Source organism: Prionailurus viverrinus, chromosome B4 (genome assembly GCF_022837055.1).
Source record: "Prionailurus viverrinus isolate Anna chromosome B4, UM_Priviv_1.0, whole genome shotgun sequence".
In the NCBI taxonomy this organism is placed as follows: domain Eukaryota; kingdom Metazoa; phylum Chordata; class Mammalia; order Carnivora; family Felidae; genus Prionailurus; species Prionailurus viverrinus.
The window spans coordinates 93,176,738-93,197,130 of record NC_062567.1 but is presented as its reverse complement, the minus strand read 5'-3'; the positions used below and the strand labels follow the sequence as shown (position 1 = coordinate 93,197,130).

The following is a 20,393-nucleotide window of genomic DNA, read 5'->3' as shown; positions in this document are numbered from 1 at the left end:
TAAAATATGCATGTGGTTTTTACAACAACCCTACAAGGGAAAGTGATCTGCAAGAGAAAAACTTACAGTGTTCTTAGTTCAGGTAAATGTTGAAAAGCAGATCTTCCAACAAGCTGAATGGGGTTGTCATAGAAATGTCTGAAAAAAATCCAAACACCAATGTCTTAATATAAAAGTTGAATGACAAATGAATACCTGTTCAAAATTTCAGGGAATATATTAAGTGTGTGTAACCGTGATTATACTATATTGTATAACATCCCAATTACTTGGTATCAGGCAAACCTCAAAAATGTTTTAACTCACATGAGGAGGCTTTGGGTAAGAAATCCATACTATATAAAAATGAAAATTTCTGATAATAAGGTAGACATGAGTGATAGTTACTAAGGAGAAAAGCAAGTGAGCAGACTATAGGTATACTTAAAAATGTTCCTCTTCCTCCAACATCCGTGGACCATTCATCAAGTGGCAAGAAGGTAATTCAAGGGGTTGCCAGTCATATCATTAAATAAACAAAGGTGCAGTACATATATTTATATGAAAGTTAGTCAAATCTTATCATAACATACAAGAAGGACTCCTCAAATTATTTGAGAGAAAATTTGCTACTCTGCTTTTTTTGGTGACATTTAGTTTTTTAAAAAAAGTCATGACTGCTTTTAAAGGTAAGACATTATTAGAACTTAAATGATATTTTGTTTTACAGATTAAAAAAAATGTTTGCTTATTTATTTTGGGAGAGAGAAAAGAGCATGAGTGGGGAAGGTGCAGAGAGAGAGGGAGAGAGAAAACCCCAAGCAAGCTCCGCGCTGTCAGCACAGAGCCTGACGTGGGGCTTGATCCCATGAACTGTGAGATCATGACCTGAGCCAAAATCAAGAGTCAGACACTGAACCAACCGAGCCACCCAGGCTGTCCTACAGATGTTTTCAATGTAATGGTATTTGAATTGTCTGGTCAATGGAGCCCTACAAAAAGTTCTCAGTTGACACATCCTAGTTCAATGAAATTCAACTAATATTTATTGGTGTCTACTGTGCTCAAAGTATGAGGGTCGGTACTGTGGGAATTTAGAGACTGATTCATTAGGGAAGCCGTAATTAAGTATCTACTATGTGCTTGACATTACGCTAGATTCTGGGAGTTTGCAGATGGGTAAAATGTCCCTGCCCTAAAGAAGCTTGGAATCAATTGGGACAGAACAAATAAGTAGCAGCATCCCACGTCCTGGTTGATAAAGTACTTTCACATGTATAGCTCAGTTGGTCTACTCAACAGCTTTATGAGATCCATAGCACAGATACTTAGATATTATTTATCTCATTTTTGGAGGAGGAAACTAAAGCTCAGATACTTTGGCAAGTACATTACTTCCCCGAGCTTTACTTTCCTAATTTGTTAAGCTGGAATAATAAATCTTAGTTGTAGGGTTTGTGTAAAAATTGAAAGAGCTAATGCTTGTGTGACATCTGGTATAGTACCTGGGATAGAATTGTCACCCAACCAACCTAAGTCCCCTTCTGTCCTCTTACCCTCCAACTTCTTCTCTTAGGTTAGACAATCGGTAAGAGAAAGAGCTAGAGCTGGAAGGTCTTATGATTAAAAATGGAGTTTTCATCATAATATTACACTGTCCCTTATCTAGACGATATGCTTGTATGTATGTAATTGTGTTCACACGTGTGTATGTATGTATCCTGGGCAGATATGAATACACATGCTTGTGTACCTAAGTATCACAAATACAAATAAGGAGTTAAAGGGTTCTTAGGAGGGAGTTTTCTTGTGAGATCAAGAAAAACTTAATGAAAAATATCATTGGAAATGGGCCCAGGAAGACAGAATTTCAATAAGCATTGTGAGGGGATGGAATCATAGGAGCAAAGGAAATAAAGAGTTTTGCTCTATGAGGATAGCTTAGTCCATCTGGGTTATGGCATATGGTAATTGAGGAGAGCTTTGGGGAGCTGGTCAGGAGATTCACTATAGACAATCCTGAATCTCCGTATGTTTCACAGCAAGAGAGTGACGGATGCTGTGCTTCAGGGTGACAGGTCTGTTAGCGGTAGAGGCAGGGAGGGTGGCAAGAATGTCGAGGTGGTGGCTGGCAGAGGATGGGGGCAGTGGGCATGAAAAGAAGTCACACGGAGGACGGGGACCATAGAGGTAGACATGGGGACTGGGTAGCCAATGGGACAAGGGAAGCGTTCACACAGAGTGGGAGCTGGGGATCCTTGATGGGGTGGCAGTGGCAAGAGATAGAGGCAGAAGCAAGGAGAGGAGAGTTTCAGGGAGAAAACAGTGAATACCATAAAATACTGGATAGAAGCACTAATAAATTTTGGGGGCTTCAAGTCCTTTCTCAAGTGGTATTAGCATATCAAAAGAGCGATTAAAAAAACAAACGCAAGCTTGTGGCTGCAAGGAAAAAGAAGCAAAGGCAATGCAATTTGCCAACTCTTAATATGTAAATACTCTCTAATGAGGCTTAATGTTTATTGGCAATAGACTTTAAAACCCTTAGTTTGCCAACATACTGTCAACATATTTCAGAAACGATGAATGGTATTTTTTTTTTTTTTTTTCAGTTGTCAGGGCTAATTGGGATTCCAGCTCATTGGTGACAGATGCTACCCGGTTCCAAAAAGCCTCTTAAGTTGGCACAGGATGAATATCTACCAAGAAATGCCCCTAGAGTCAGGTTCAACAGTTGTCCTTACTCTCCTCCTGCATATCCAAGACCCCTCCTGCAGACCTCAGGCCAGTACTACGCCCCAAATCTGCCAGGGGTCTTTAACAAAGAACAATCCTAATGCCTATTTTCATCTTCCTGTATGTCTACAGATGATCAGTTTTCTGTCTCTGCTAAAATGTGAACATATAACCAATTAATTATACGCTGTAGTTGTAACTCTATTTTATGCTTTGATGGCATATAAATCCCCAATACACCTTTTAAGAATGCACACATCTTTCTAGAATTACAACCTAGCTTGTAATTCTATAAATGTGACTCAATGCTTGGGCTTGGTAACAAATCGATATAGAAACCTAGCATAAGCCAGTATGCCCCAAACCCCCACCATCAATGGAGTCTATTGCTGTAAAGGACTCCCATTTGTATGTAATAATTTATATTTCGAGTATACTTGGATTTAAGTTCTGAATGACTAGGTGACCTTGACATTGATACTCTGAAAATGAGTTTTATTCCTTAGAAAATAGAGATAAGCAAAACTATTTCACAAGATTTTTGTGAAGTGAGACAAGGCATCTGAAGATATGAAGCATAATGCAATGCACACTTGTAGGGTATAGAAAAAAAGAATCTTTGATGTTATGTTAGCATTCAGCTAAAACCTGACAAAACATCTCTCCATACACTTCTCTGTATAGATTCTTACACTGACAAAGACCAAACTTGGGAAAATATAGGACACTCATTGTATTATATTTAACAGTGCATTATGTATTATATTTCAGGATGGAAAAATCAAAAAGAACTATGGCCACTTACATTGTAATAAGAGAAGGATTGCCTACAAATGCTTTCTCAGGTATTGACTTGATATTGTTGCTGTGAAATCCTCTAGAAAGAGAGGGAAATTTTTTTTTTAGAAAATAACGTGTAGGGTAAAATTATGTAATGGTACCCCCCCCCTTCCTGTGGCAATAATCAACCTCTTTGGTAACTAGAGGATACAGTTAAATTCCTCTATGCATTTTGAAGCTTATGTGCTCTCCAGGAGAAAAAGAAATCGCGAGCTCTTATCTTGAAAGAGGAATAAAGAATCTGAAAATAATAGTTGTGCTTTATGGAAACTTACAATCTAATGTTATAAAAAGAAATTCCATCTGTTAATATCCAATAGAGCACCATTGTATAACAACTTGAGAGAGAGGGAACCATCTTTGGAGAGGGGATTATGATCACTCCTTCTGACCCCATTTGAAGCTAGGAGAAGAGAAAATTGACTTAAGCTGCTGTGAAGCAGAGATTTAAGTAATCTCCTTATGAGGGCAAAATTTCCTGAGCTGAGGGAAGGTGCTCAGTGAGTGTGTAATAACAAATTGACTCTCCTCTGTCGGTGCTAATGTTGTCTGAATGGCAGAGGGGCAGAGTCAATGATCTCTGGGTCTCATGTGGGCTGGTGGCTGGATAGGTGAGTGACAGTCTTTGGGTTGCCTAAGCAGAGACCACGATGACTTCCCGGTACAGCCACACGTGGGGTTCCTGAGGGAGAACCCCCTCCTAAAGGCTTTTTCTTACAAACAAGCCCTGTTGTCTGCCTCCTTTAGCTGTGTGTCTTATTTCTCTCAGCCAAGAGGATAGACTCTATGTTTATTTTTCTTTCCAAATATTGGAACATTCCTTTCATACATTATTCATATTTTTAGGTACAAAGAAAAGGCAATTAAATTTTAGTATATAAAAGACAATATATGCAACCTAGGAGCTGAAAGTTAGCTTTACCTTAGTAAAATTGTAGGTTTTTAAAAATTAAATATGACTCACAGAGTATTTAAAGAATATGAAATAATGTATGTGAAAGCATCTAGCATAGTACTAGGCACATGCATTTGATTTCTCTAGTCCTAGACTTATGCAGCCTAGAGAAGTTTGTTTTTCAAAATGCTTGGCAAATAACTGAATTCCATAGCAATTTTCTATAAATCTATGAAGTATCTAAATGTTGGGGAAATATAGCTTAGGAAAAGAGTATGATTTAGAGAACTATGTATATATTTTTTAATATACACATATTAGAGAAATCCATTATAAATTTAAAAAAGACTATCTGATGATAGAATAAATTAAAATATATTACAGGTTTACTTCACCATTATTTATACATTATTTGTTTAAATGTTTATTTATTTTGAGAGAGAGAGAGAGAGAGAGAGAGAGAGAGTGGGGGAGGGGCAGAAAGAGAGCGGGAGAGAGAAAATCCCAAGCAGGCTCCACACTCAGCATGGAGCCCAACTTGGGGCTTGATCTCAAGACTGCAAGATCACTACCTGAGCTGATATCAAGAGCCAGATGCTTAACCGACTGAGCCACCTAGGTGCCCCTATACAAATTTTTAAAAATCTTCTAGTCAGTCACACTATGTACAATAATCAAACATATTTTAAAGTGAATTCACAAAGAATAGAATTCTCCCATTAAATCTGTCCTAAATACTTACAGTTCTTTAAGGTTGGAGAGTGTCCTGATGGCAGTGGGAAATTCATCAAGATTATTATAATTTAAATCTCTGAAAATAAGTAAATAGTATTTTCAGTTTCTCATTTAAAAATTCGAATATACTACTTATACAGGGAAAGTTAACATGCCGTCCAATGGGGCAGGATCACTGATAAAAATTCTCATTCCTTCTCTTTATGGAAAGAGATTTTCTTGGCTTGCTGACCAGTATGTGCATTAAAATTGGTCATCACACTGATCATGAGACATTTCAGAGTCAAGTCTCAGTGGCACAGAGGCATTTAAAAAAAGGGAGGGACAGATGACAGTGTTAACGTTCAAGTAAGAGGGACGTTTGGCCAGGTGTTGGCTGCTTGCTGATGTAGCCGTTCACCTGAACCCGGCTCACCAAGCTGCCCGCTTGTGTGTGCTCTCGTCCTAGCTCCTGAATCACATCTCCTTTCTTGTTCCCACCTACACCCTCTGACCAACCCCCCTGCGTTTCAGAGTCTCGCCTGAGAGGGCATCTTGGAGAGCTGCTTTGTCCCTGACTCCTGATGAGTCCAAGTGTGTCTCCCAGGCTGAGGTCCAGGATGATAGCCTGCTTCTGGAGAGGTTTATGTGGTACTGGGTACTCTCAGGAAGGGCATCGGGTCTAGAGTTTCTTCAGGGTCACAAATAATGATTCAGATCAGAAGTATGTTTTCCTGGTCTGTCAGGCAGAGCTCTATGTTATCCTTCAGGCACAGAGATGGAATGGCCAAACAATTTTGAAACATTAATTTCTCGATCTGTTATGACACAAATGGCTTTTCAATTCCATTACTCACAAGCGCTTTATAGACTTACTCCACCTTATGTCTACAACTTCGTATGAAAAAGTAATTGCCTCCTAGTCTCTGGGAATGTCAGATTTCCCAGATGACGCAGAAAAACCTTTTGGTCAGGCAATCAGATGTGGTTAGATCTTCCTCTATGGAGAAGAATTGCTTTTTAATTTTAAGAGAGATAATTTGACCGAGTTAAACATGAATCAGGATTCCTACTTGTCTGGCACAAACCATCCTTAAGCTATACTGCAGGCAGGAAACTCGTGTCTTTTGTGGACATAAATTTTCTTCCTGTTTGTAAATCTCTCCAGATGCTCTGTTTTGATTAAACGAGGACTGGGTCCTTATAAATTACTTGGGTTTCTAGTGAGGGAAAGGAAGAGGTTGAGAGTAACCAATTTACTGATCCTCTGTAGCCCTGGGCAAGGGGAGGGGAGGGGAGGGGAGGGGGAGAATGAGACTCATATGAATTTGCCCAGAAATGCTTTACTCTTTACATGAAATCCAAGGTCTTCATCTCAAACGTGGGGGGGGGGGGGGAAAGGAGACACTATTTATGGAAACACCCTTCAAAGCCAATACTGTTTTTTGTTCCTCCTCTGTTGGAAAGGACTGGAAGGTGCTTTGCATTGCTAAGATATCATGCCCAGCCCTGTGTGGATAAGGGAGAAGTTCTAATTTTACCAAGCAGCTCATGGGAATGGCTTGCTTATGCCATGAAATTGACTTCAAAGTTCTGGATAAGTTCATCTTTGGCATCTCCTAATGAGGATGGTTCCTCTCTTCTAAGAGGAGGCACAGGGTGATTTAAGTAACCCTGGAAAGAGAGCATGAGCACTCATTGACCTGGAGAAGACCACTAACAACAGATGGTCCCTCAGGAAATCACCAGACCCAGACCTGGTTCGAAGCTAAACCGACCATGTACGAATGCTAAGCTCTGTATTCAAATAAATAATGGGCTCCAAGGCCACAGAAGAGATGGTCTTTGGTATCTCCTGGGTCAGAGCCAACATTGTAGATTCAGGCCCTGTGTGACTTACTGTATTTGAATATTAAAAATATGGGAGTGAGAGGGGGCACAAATGGAAGCATGCCCTTTCTTCCAGAACACTCAGGACCCTCACTGCCTGTCACCTTACCCTCATTATACCTCTCTCACTCAGCTAGGGCAATGAGGAGCAGCTCTTCCCCCGGGAAACGGCTGGAGCCTGGTGAGGTCAATGAGAATTCTTCTCACCGTGCCTCTGGGAAAGGCTCTTGGCGGTCAGCTGGCTGGACTCTATTTTTATTATAGGTACCAATTCAGAACTGAACTTTTGACCTATTCTTTGGAAGCAGTGTATACTGGTAAGCATGGACTTCAGACTCAAACTAGGGAAGAAGCAAATCCCAGCTATGCTACTGACTAGATATGTCATGTTCGTAAAATAACTTAACCTGACTAGAGCGGAAAGTGGGACAGTGATGGCTGCTCTCCTCAGATGGCTGTTAAATGAAACAATGTCTGCCAACACGCAGTGCAATATTTGGTTATAGATATGCCCAAGAAATGGTAGCTGTTATTATTTTTTAGTTTTTTGAATTGCTTTAGTGTGAACCTTTGTGGTTTGTTAATGAGACGCCTGTTCATCTCAGATTAGAGAGTCCTGGCATTTGCCTGGTTGGTGTCCTCTCACTGGGGGCAGTGGGGTGGGGGAGCAGGCAGTGCAGGCTAGACTCATGAATAGTGAGCCTGAGTGACAGTATAGAATTGATCCTTGACACAGAGTACACATTCCTAAGCAAACAGTCACTGCTCGGTAGAGAACATCTCATTTAGTTTATAATGATTCTAACTCATTTACCACTCTTGTTAGATTAAAATAAAATATCAGTTTTATAGCTTAGCTCTGTGTGTGTGTGTGTGTGTGTGTGTAAGATAAAGCTGCCGTAAATATCTGTTTAAAGCTCAGGCAATTAACCAAACCAAACAGCAAGTTTGACTTTAAGGCTATTTTGATTCCTTCAGAATACTCATGAAAACACTGAAAAAAGGGAAACAAATAAAAGGTCAACTCACAAAGTCTCTAGGCTGTGGAGCCCATCAAAGCATTTCTTTCCCAGGGAGTGAATTCTATTATTATGGAGATGCCTGCAGAAGAACATTACAGACACAGTCAGGAAGGCATGCTGCACAGGAAAATTTAGGCACAGCATTCAGATTGATTAAATCCAAAGAAACTTAAAGAACGCACTAATTATATATAAGAAATGCTTTGTTTAACTTTGTTGTTTTTTTTAAAAGGTCTATATGACCCATCCACTCTTACCATAGATGATTATATACCCGAGAATTTAATAGGCAATGACAGTTTTATCTTTTGGGTTTGAGATATCAGGGAGTGTATAATACTATGGGCAACATGCTGATAAAAGGAAGTTCAGGTTGTTAACACGGCTTTGGGATGTAGGATGTTAAGCAGAGATTCTGACCATCTTTGGCAAATGAAGGATGGAAGGAAGCGTTTGAAGCATATTTTCTAGCAAAGCTCCTGGCTTATAATGTCTACATTCCCAGGGTGGGGCCACAGGTTAACAGGCAACAACAATTTTAGCCACAGAGAATGGCGATCAGATTTTTTTTGGCTGCCCAGGGAGATTAGTTATCTCGACGCAGTATTAGTGTGTACAATTATCATTTTTGGCTCAATGGTAAGTCAGTTAAGTCAGGGCCAGTGAGAGCAGCTGTGTACATAACTGAAAACTGGACCAAGTCCCAAAGGGATTTTTGGAAAATGGGCTTAAGGAGAATGGGGTGAAAAAGAATGGGTGGATCTCTTGTAAACCCATTCCCTCAGGGGGAGGAAAAAATTAAAGCACATACCCAGCCTCTGGTGGGTCGGTAGCATCATCTTTATATGTGAGAGTCCGTATAGAAATTTGTTAATATCACCCCAAACTTCTTATCCTCTTAGACTAAGATTTTTATTCTAATAAATATATGTTGGTTTCATGTGACATTTACTGACAATCTTCCACATACAACACATGCGGAAAGGGGTAAGAAGCTGGCCAGTCCTCAAAGGAAGATGTACTACAATACAAGGGAGATGGGTAATCAAGAAAACTGGAATAATAGAAGGCAGTGGCAGGCCGGGGGCGGGTGTGGAGCAAAGGGAAGAAACAGGGCAGAAGAAGCCCTCTTCAGTTCCTACGCACACTGATCTTACAGCCTTTTGAGCAGCTGCTGTCTTCCTCTATCAGCCTTGAGGGACCATTATATTACCGGGGGCATATCGCTACACTCTTAAAAAAAATTTTTTTTAATGGTTTTATTTATTTTTGAGACAGAGAGAGACAGAGCATGAGCAGGGGAGGGGCAGAGAGAGAGGGAGACACAAAATCTGAAGCAGGCTCCAGGCTCTGAGGTGTCAGCACAGAGCCGGAGGCGGGGCTCGAACTCACAGACTGTGAGATCATGCCCTGAGCTGAAGTCGGTTTTTAAAAAAATTTTTTAAAATGTTTTTATATATCACTACACTCTTAAAGAAGACTGATTATTTTTCAAACTTACTCGAGAATCATTTTGGTTTACTCATCAGGAAGAAAGCCCCACAAACGCACAGCTCTCTGTCAATGGTTTGTTGTTACTTCTCTCCCCCCTGGTAGGGGTTCAAAAAATATTAAGTAATAAAGGCATATTTCAGTTTGACCTGAATAATAAACTATTACCAGAAATAAGGAGTTTTTATTAACTTCAGTCACTGGACTAACTGTACAGCGTGAGGATTGCCTGAACAATATTCATCGGCTTCCCGAAGACACAGGTAATAGTTTATCTTTGCCTTGCAGTGCTTGGCACTTAGCAGGTGCTTGCTAAAAGCTGTTGAATTCTTTTATACAATTAGGACATTTGTGAGTCATTTTGGGGAGGGGTTCAGGGGGTTTTCCTCCCTGAAAATGTCCCTATTCAAGGTTTGAAAGACTGGCACTTGAAGGCCAAAGTTAAAAAGTATAAAGCGGGGGGCGGGGTGGGGGGAATCAATAAACTTACAGAACTACCAAGCTGGAGAGGTTTCCAAAGGCATAGTCTGGTATGTGGTGTATTTTGTTCAAGGCCAAAGTCATGGCCTGCAGTGCTGATAAACTTCTGAAAGCCTGGACAGGGATTTCTGTCAGGGCGTTGTCATCCAGCCACAAGTGCCTCAAGGAATGCAGGCCACTGAAACAGCTCGGGGGGACGTAGCTGATGTGGTTAGCATCCAGACGCCTGGGGAAGAAAGGAAGCAAGAAGGTAAAGAGGGCAAAACCGGGCCAGAAGATCTGCCTTGCAGGAAAACTCTCAATATGCTGTTGAACCTGAGTGAAGCAGGGCTCGGGCCCCCAGGATGCCCTGACATCTGGAACGTCTTGCTCTCCTGGTAGGCTGTCCTCACTCATGAGTACAACCATGCCTTCTTAGGTCTGCTGGGCCATAAAATTCCACGGAGCTATGATTCCCTTCCAGGCTTGTGGGTAACATGGCTTCAGGCACGAAAGTGGCCTCCCCTGAGGTATAGACTTTCAGTGTGATGATCTTTTAGTTTTCCTTTCTGACACCAGGAGAAAGACACCCTTTCTCTTCCCCCTCACCCAGAGCCAAATCCGTGCCTTTGCTTTCTCTGGAGTGTTTCAAACATGTGAAACATACTATTCTATTAATTTGCTCATTGAGCTCTGGGAAAAGATCATTTCAGTATTGGAAAAGAACGGAGTAATTTTTAAAGGCTGTTGGAGATACGCCTTGGGGAGGGAAGAGGCAGCCTTTATTTTTTTCCTAGTACAATGCCGAAAAGCCTAAAAACTGCTGGCTTTCTTGCTCATTTAACCATTTGCATTGGGCAGATATTTGTTTTTCCTGACATTTTAAATGAATAGTAAAATTAGCAGCTGTCCCAGGTTTTGCTTCTTTCTTCTACACACCATTTTTTTTTTTAAATGGGGAACTACATCTAAATATAGATCTGGTTAATGAGCGATAGCAGCTTCCGAGCCAGCAGAGGGAGTGCAATGCATTTGTTTCGCCCCTGCCCAACAGAAGCAGAGGTTGTGATGACAACGCCTGAACTTTTCTTATTGGAAATTGAAATTTCCTGTAAGGTGCACGAACAAGAGAACCACCATCACCCAGCAATGCTTCCGATGACTCTCTCTCATTTTTCTCATCCGTTCTTAAGGCTCACACATTTGTTTCCAAAGCTAGGATTAAAAAAAAGAATAAGAGGAGTTGCATTTTAAGTAGTCCATGTATTAGGGAGGATTAGAAAATCACGCATGGATTTTGAAAAATGTTTTAGGAAGCATTCAAGACTAAACAGATGCAGGAAGCACACCAGGATCATGAAATAATCCCTTGCAAACCAAATTTAAACAATTTAGAAACAGAGAATTCTCTGTGGTAAGGAGCTAATCTCTTTGGAAAGCGGCTTCCTCACTTTTGGTCACATAAGTCACTTCACTTGTCCTCTAGCTCCTACCTCTACTGACCGAATGGGAACAAGTGATGGACCAAGAAGGCCCTGGACCAAGTTTTGAGAATAACTGAGTTCAGGTCACGTGGAATGAATTTGAAGAGTTCGGTGTCACGGCCCACTCATAATTACATTTCCAGGAGGGCAACAATTACTGCAGGCAGCAGAAACACAGGTTCCAAATAAATATCTCCAGGTTCTATCAATGGGGAACCAGAAATGTTTACGAAAACTCAACACTGCCTCTTCCCCCTTGCTCCGGTGAGGACATGTCTGGCCCAGGTTCAAATAAGGTATACTTTTCGTCAGGGGTGAGGAAGTGATTGTTTTTATTTAACCAGAAGCAAAGCACGTATGTAAACTCTTTGTAACGATTAAAGAAGGAAGACTTTATTGAAATAACGTGAGCTTCCGCGTTTTAGGTGACATATTGTCTGATAATTGCCAGTGGCTTATGCATTAGATATCAACAAGTGGCTTCCAAGAGTCCTGAAGATGAGTCATCTTAAGGTTCATGCAAACGTCCACATACCTTTACAGAAAAGGCTCTCTCAGCATTGAGTCACAGGCTTGTCTTCGATATTTAAATTACTGTTAATGCTCCTGCTAGAACTTGAAGTGACCTTGGTCTCAGTTTTCAATGTCAATAAGCCCATTTCTCTGGATAAATGTCTTTAATGAATCACCCCCCACCCCGCCCCCGAAAAAGGAATGTAATCTGCCTCCATGCTGTAATCTTAGAGCAATTTACTATCCCTAATGAATTGAGTAAGGCAGGGGCAATTCTGCCCAGTCCTAACACTTCACATACTAATACTCCCAGACCCCACACTCGGGTATCCTGAGAGTAGCACTAAAACGTTTCTCTGCCTCAATAGTCTCTTCATGTAAGAAGCTCCCAATAAACCACACTCCCTCTGAACGCAGTGTTTTGAAGTCCATGTCCACCTGGCCTCAGTGGTCCAAACCTAATCCAGAGAGTGGTATATTGTTCACAGTCAGAGGCCTTATCTGATTTAATCTTAACAGAAGATCCTAAGGCTGGAGTATGGAATTAATTATCCAGCCACTCATACAGGTGTTTCTCACAGAACAAGGTTAAGACTGTGGGCCAAGCAGCTGGCAGGGCACAAGTTGTGCCTATTCACTGAGTAAACAAAGAGCTCATATTATGTCAGTCTGGTCTTTTGGGGCAGCTGGCATGGTCTATGCATAGGCTTGGAAAATGTCATATTTAAGTAGTGCTGTATAAGAAAAACATCACTACAGAGAACACAAAAACACACATAAAAATGTGGTTTTATGATATTGTCGGGAGCAACAAAAACAACTGCATTATATAGCTCCACTTTTTAAGTGTTTCTCTTTTTGAATGTGTATTTGAGAGACAGAGAGACAGAGAGAGAAAATGTGAGTGGGGGAGGGGCAGAGAGAGACGGGGTCAGAGGATCGGAAGTGGGCTCTGCCCAGACAGCAGCGAGCCCGATGTCGGGCTCAAACTCAAGAACTGTGAGATCATCGCCTGACCTGAGCTGAAGTCGGGCATTCAACTGACTGAGCCACCCAGGCACCCTTTAAATGTTTCTTTTTTTTTTTTTTAATGTTTATTTATTTTTGAGAAGGGGGGAAGGGCAGAGAGAGCGAGAGAGAGAGAGAGAGAGAGAGAGAGAGAGAGTCTGAAGTGGGCTCTGTGCTGAGAGCAGAGAGCACAATGTGGGGCTCGAACTCACAAACCATGAGATCATGACCTGAGCTGAAGTCGGATGCTCAACCAACTGAGCCACCCAGGGGCCCTACCCCTTAAGTGTTTCTTTATTATCATTTCCATTTCATGCAAATCATAAAGGGTGTGTGTGTGTGCGTGTAGGCAGCTTAGAATCTGAATTTGGGATGAGAAATCTTAGATCTAAGTCAGTATATACATAGTAGCTGTGTGATCATGGCCAAGTCAACAGATCTCAGCCTTCACACCCATAAAATGGGGGTAACACCCCTCTATTTTATAAGATTGCTTTATGATGAAGGAAGGGGTATGACAAAGCTTCGTAAATTGTAATTCTCCTTAAGGATTTTAAATTATTATTACTTGAGCCTGGTTAACAGTTTGTGTTTTTGTTTTATGACCATGGAAACCATTCAGAGTAAAAGAGGTGAACTCAAATTTTACCTTAGTCAAAAGTTGGTTAAAAGGAGTACTGCATTGTCAGTGCATTTTGATCCTGAAAAATGCTACTTTTTTTATCTTCCATAACAAATAATTAAGAGGTATCTGCAGTTAGACTTAATAGAAGTTATCCTCATTTTTAGGTCTTCAGTATTACAATTACATGCGTGTGCATGCACATGTGTATGTGCGCACGTGTAATCACAAAGGGCCAATCGTTGTTCCTGATACATTACTGACTAGAACATCTTCACTCCAAAGTCAAAGGAGAAGTGGTGACATGTGATAGCACATTCTCAGAGACAATTCCTAGCAATGATCTTGACACTTAAGTATCTATCAGCAATGTGACAGAGGTAGCACAGAAGCTGGATGCAGACAGCTGTAGCCAAACAAACACTTTAACAATGGGAATGGCCTGACTATCTTTCAGACAAATAAAACTTTGTAATTATGATCTTGAAATGCATTCAGAAAAGTAATCACTATAAGGGAAACGACACCCATTTTATGCTCCTTATGTTACGTATAACTTATAGCAATCTGATAGATAAAATTTTACACTACTTTCTTTTTTTTTTTTAAAGTTTTATTTATTTATTTTTGAGAGATAGCATGAGCAGGGGAGGGGCAGAGAGAGAGGGGGAGAGAGAATACTAAGCAGGCTCTACACTGTCAGCACAGAGCCTGATGTGGAGCTTGAACTCACAAACTGCAAGATCATGACCTGAGCCAACATCAACAGTCTGAAGCTTAACCAACTGAGCCATCCAGGTGCCCCTACGCTACTTTTTATGTCAAACAACTAGTTACTTAATAGACATATGGTAAACTGGAAAGGGCACTGAATTAGAAAAATTAAGACAAATTGAGTCAAGACTCTGTCAGTTATTAATTTTGATATTTGGGGGCACACTGATTAATTTCTGTGAGGGTCAACTTTCATATCTGTAAAGCAGAATCATAACAGGTCACAGAATTGCCATGGGAATTAGAGAAAACATATGTGGAAGTGTTTTGTAAACAGTGAAGCACTCTACAAATGTTAGGTGTTATTATTTGAGAAAAATCTTCCCATTTAGGAAGTGCTTCCCCTTCCTCTAAAAGTTTCTTTAACTTATCCTTTGTAATTTCAAATCTCTCTAAAGGAGACTGACATTTTGGGGGGGTCATATGGGCTGGCGGGACTGCTGATTTTCTACTCACCATAATCCTTCACATGTAAATTAAGTAGCTACACTGCATGTTTGGATTAAAGTCGTAGGTAGCCTCCCAACACAGAGAAAAGAAGATGCACACATCTTCTGTGTTAGGCCAGCAAACGTCCAAAAACGCTCACAAGGCTCACATGGCTGAGGAAAACGAGGACATCATCTGGTCCATGAACATAATTTTCATCAAGTATGAGTCTGGGCACTGTTACTTAGAGAACTACAACCGATGAGAAATGGTTCTGTCATGACTTTGGGGCATATGTTGCAATAACTCCCTCTCTGGAGGGAGGGCTTGAGGTTGGAGGACTCCATAACTACCAAATGGATTCTGCTGTGCAAACTGCTTGGCCAAGGGGACTGTCCCTCGTGGATCTGGATTTGTCTCTCCTCACCAGTGGGACCTCGTCAGGATCATCCAGATCCTGACCGGCTTCAATACTCTCGAGTGTCGAAGGTAAGCACTTAGAGTCTGGATAACTACTTTCAGAAGATTTCTGGGTTATCTACCTATGAGCAATGTCCCATTGTTTTCCAAATAATCTGCAGAATCTACATCAAAATGTTTCTCTGGGGTGGGCAGCTATACTGTCTCCTGACTGGCTACCTCATGTGCTGTGGAAAGATCGCTCTGATAGCACTGTGCAGATGGACTGGTGGGAAAGTAAGTGACCAAGGCAGTTGTAGTCATGAGGGTGAGAAAAGATAAGGGCCTGAAAGAAGTATGGAGATGGACAGGAAGGCCCGGTGGGAGGATCGCTAAATAAGTGGGCTCAACAGAATGTGGTGACTTGTCAGCTGTGGCCACAGGGGGAGGCAAGAAAGCTACTGTGACTCCATGTTCCATTCTGGGCAACTGAGCGGATGGAGACCATGCAAGAGCAGGGATGAATGTTATCCAGTATTATGTAAACTAAAAATAAAACAAACTGCATGTTACCTGTGAATGCAGTTCTATAATATCAGTGTATCCTATGTGATGAAGACTTAGAAGGTAACAGGCAAAAAAATCACTTATGTCAGGCACTGGCCAAAAAAAACCCCAACTCACTTTATTGTCTTCTGTCTAAAGTTTTTTTCCATAATATTTTCATGTATAAAACCTTAGTTTTATAAGTTTTCTCTTTCAAAAGAAACATTTGGCCAATCTGTTCCATACTTCTGGAAGGAATTTTTGATTTATAAATGGCATTATTGTACGGATTATAGAAGCTATGAGATCATTCTTGCTATTGTTTTTCCAGAAAAAGGACCTTTACATAGATCTCAAATATGGTACCTTGCCAGTGTATCACACAGGCTTATATCTCTGTTTGAGAATGTCTTTGATAAGACATTAACTACAAGGAAGAAAGCGTTAGTCAAAAGATAAGCCATAGATCTTGGCTAATTCCATATCTGACATGACTGTAATGATGTCAATTATTAACATAGATGACTTGAGAAAAAAGAAGTCAAAGGTGTGAAGAATATTGCAGCTGCAGGTAGAGTATAGTTCCTGGGGATTCTTCCAGTGAACAGAATTACGAAGCATAGCATTTTCTGGCACAAGAACAGACACTCAGATCAATGGAACAGAATAGAGAACCCAAAAATGGACCCACAAAAGTATGGCCAACTAATCTTTGACAAAGCAGGAAAGAATATTCAATGGAATGAAAACTGTCTCTTCAGCAAGTGGTGCTGGGAAAACTGGACAGCGACATGCAGAAAAATGAACTTGGACCACATTCTGACACCGTATGCAAAAATAAACTCAAAATAGATGAAAGACCTAAATGTAAGACAGGAAGCCATCAAAATCCTCGAAGAGAAGGCAGGGAAAACCCTCTTTGACCTTGGCCGCAGCAACTTCCTACTCAACACATCTCCGGAGGCAAGGAAAACAAAAGCAAAAATGAACTATTGGGACCTCCTTCTGCACAGTGAAGGAAACAATCAGCAAAACTAAAAGGCAAACGATGGAATGGGAGAAGATATTTGCAAACGACATATGAGATAAAGGGTTAATTAGTATCCAAAATCTATAAAGAATTTATCAAACTCAACACCCAAAAAACCAATAATCCAGTGAAGAAATGGGCAAAAGACATGAATAGACACATCTCCAAAGACATCCAGATGGCCAACTGACACATGAAAAAATACACAACATCACTCATCATCAGGGAAATACAAATCAAAGCCCCAATGAGATACCACCTCACCAGTCAGAATGGCTAACATTAACAACTCGGGCAACAACAGATGTTGACAAGGATATGGAGAAAGAGGATCTCTTTGGCACTGCTGGTGGGAATGCAAACTGGTGCAGCCACTCTGGAAAACAGTATGGAGTTTCCTCAAGAAACTAAAAATAGAACTACCCTACGACCCAGCAATTGCACTACTAGGTATTTATCTACAGGATACAGGTGTGCTGTTTCGAAAGGGCACATGCACCGCAATATTTATAGCAGCACTATCAACAATAGCCAAAGTATGGAAAGAACCCAAATGTCCACTGACAGATGAATGGATAAAGAAGATGTGGTATATATATACAATGGAGTATTACTCAGCAATCAAAAAGAATGAAATCTTGCCATTTGCAACAACATGGATGGAACTAGAGGGTATTATGCTAAGTGAAATTAGTCAGTCAGAGAAAGACAAATATATGACTTCACTCATATGAGGATTTTAAGAGACCAAACAGATGAACATAAAGGAAGGGAAGCAAAAATAATATAAAAACAGGGAGGGGACAACTTAAGGAGGGGGACAACTTAAGAGACTCTTAAATATGGAGAACAGAGGGTTACTGGAGGAGGTGTGGGAGGAGGGATGGGCTAAATGGGTAAAGGGCATTAAGGAATCTACTCCTGAAATCATTGCTGCACTATATGCTAACTTGGGTGTAAATTAAAAAAAATAGATTAAATAAAAATTAAAAAATATAAAAATAAATAAAAAATTTAAAAAATATATTAAAAAGAAGCCGAAGCATAGCATTTTCATCACTGACATTTCTATTTTATATTTGGATGAGCATTTTTTTCTTTGTAAGTTAAAAAAAATGACAAACTCACTTGTACATACATTTGTACATTTTTTGAGGCCATTTTGAATAATTCATGAATAGTCAAAAGAGCACAATCATTTAGTTCATTTATAACATTTTAAGAAATGAAAGCATTTCCCATTATTATCTTACTTTGCTATGAAATGAGAATTATGGATTTCCAAGCTTATATAGAATACAATTTGACAAGGTCTCTAAAATATTTATTACAGTGAAATTTACTGCCTGGAAATTTTATTGCACCAAAACCAGTGGATCACTGGAATTGAATTTGTCAGATCATTATAATAATACTATTGGGATACAATTTTATCTATATGAACTCTTATGGACTAAAGTAATGCTGATTTATATGAATTCTTCATAATAATGAGTCATTTTTATTGTTATTTATTGTTATTTAATATTGATGGAGTAACCACAATGTGGGATTCTACCTTTTTATGAAATTTCCCATTTATATCCTAGGAAGACATTAAGTGTATGAATTTATATAATGGGAATTTCTGCTTCTACCTTTCTGTTCTTCATCTTATTCATTGGTAAACTTAATGCAAACCAGGAAGAAAAATGATCTCTTTAAACTTACTTCTGAAAAGGTAAAAAAGTTTTTTCATCTCTGCAGCTTGGGGAGAGATAAAACCGACAGGCTCACTGAAGAGCAATAATTTAGAGACTAGTCGGTTGGCTTGACTAACAGCTAGATGAAGTGCCTAACAGAACCAAACCTGTCTTTCTGGCATTGTTGGAGAGTGCATGACTCCAGTGAGAAATATCTTAGAGTCAATTTACAGTATGTTGCTCCCTTTCTCAGAGGTCATTGCTGCTGTGAATTTTGTAACGAGGAGACGAGTAACACAAGCATTAACTTCTCCAGTTTCATTTTTCTCCATAGAAAACAAAGACTTTTTTTGGGGTTGGGGGGGGTCAAGGGCCCCATTAGTCTCTCGGGTACCATCAGGGTTTGAAATCTGGGGGTCCTTTTTGAATCTTCCATTGCCTTCCAGCCAATCATTCACCAAGTCCTCTCCATTTATCTTTATCTCCAAAACTCTCCACTTCCACTGTCTAGTTAAGTCTCTTATCTCTTAACACCTGCATTACTGCAACAGTCTCTGAGCTGGGCCTTTCGCCTTTGATCTCTTATCTCTTCAATTAATCCTGTAGGCTGCTGCCAGATTAATCTCCCTCAAACCATGCTCTATGTCATTCCCCTGTTAGGAATCCATGGTTCTGCCACATTACCGTCCCTTCCAACCCCAACTTCCCATCTGATATTCAAAGTTCACCATCTGCCTTCACTGGCCACGCTATTCTCCTATTTCTCTGTCCTAGTCAACTTGTCCCTATTTAGCTCCCTCCCACAGTACTTCTGAGCCTTGTATTCATAAGCATCCCCTACTTCCTGCCTATCCGAACCTCATCAACCCTCCAAGACTTAGCATTATGGTTCTTCCCCAAACCCTACACTTTAAAAAAAAATTATTAAAAAAATTTTTTTAACGTTTATTTGTTTTTGAGACAGAGAGAAACAGAGCATGAACAGGGGAGGGTCAGAGAGAGGGAGACACAGAACCTGAAACAGGCTCCAGGCTCTGAGCTGTCAGCACAGAGTCGGATGCGGGGCTCAAACTCCCAGACTGTGAGATCATGACCTGAGGAAGTTGGCTGCTTAACCGACTGAGCCACCCAGGGGCCCTTAAAAAAAACATTATTAAAATATAGTTGACAGACAGTGTTATTAGGTGTCGCTCAGTGCTCACCACGGTAAGGGTAGTCACCAACTGTCACCATACTACTGTCATTATGACATTACTGATTGCATTCCCTATACTGTACTTTCCATCTCTGTGACTTATTTATTTTATAACTGCAAGTTTGCCCCTCTGTGTCTCCTTCACCTACTTTGCTTATCCCCTCCCACCCCACTCCCACCTGCCCTCTCTGGCAACCACTAGTTTGCCTTGAGCCCTGGAATTCTTTAAGTGGAGAGTCCTCAGCTAAGACAATAGAAAGCTAAATCTTGTAGACAGATCAACTCCAAAATCCCTGAAGGAACCACTGGGGTCCAACTCTCAGTTTAGGAAGGGCAGGTAGAAAAAGCCAGGCACAGAGATAAGAGTTTGGAGCCAGAGATATCAGGGAATGTGGGATACAGTCAAACTGGGAGAGATGAGCTGATCCCAAGCAGATGTTTAGGACATCACTTAGGGTTTGAGGCTTTAGTTCAGTTCAATAAATATTTCTGGAGTGTGTGTTTTTGCAGGTACTGTTCCTGGTGCTTGAGATCTAACAGTAAGTAAACCAGGCAGACATGAGCCTGTTTTCTAAGCATGTTGATCCAACCTTTACGCAGCATGTTTCCTAAAGTGTAGTCAGACAACCAAATCATTACAAGGAGGTGTTAGGTGAAGGCAAATGCATGGTAGGAGGGTCTAACC

General features: G+C 40.5%; 1 protein-coding gene across 3 annotated transcripts in view; it reads right to left on the bottom strand.

Annotated features, from left to right (window-relative positions):
- The window catches only part of LGR5 (leucine rich repeat containing G protein-coupled receptor 5), a 135,734-nt gene that overhangs the window by 16,145 nt on the left and 99,196 nt on the right, over positions 1 to 20,393 (bottom strand). Inside the window, exons 5-9 of one of the 3 annotated variants that reach the window (XM_047866956.1) lie at positions 10,058 to 10,273; positions 8,084 to 8,155; positions 5,193 to 5,261; positions 3,521 to 3,592; positions 67 to 138 (exon numbers count right to left, since the gene is read on the bottom strand). In XM_047866956.1, coding sequence (XP_047722912.1) covers positions 67 to 138; positions 3,521 to 3,592; positions 5,193 to 5,261; positions 8,084 to 8,155; positions 10,058 to 10,273 — 501 coding nt within the window. The remainder of the gene's footprint in view (positions 1 to 66; positions 139 to 3,520; positions 3,593 to 5,192; positions 5,262 to 8,083; positions 8,156 to 10,057; positions 10,274 to 20,393) is intronic. The other 2 variants (XM_047866957.1, XM_047866958.1) reach the window with 2 other exon arrangements.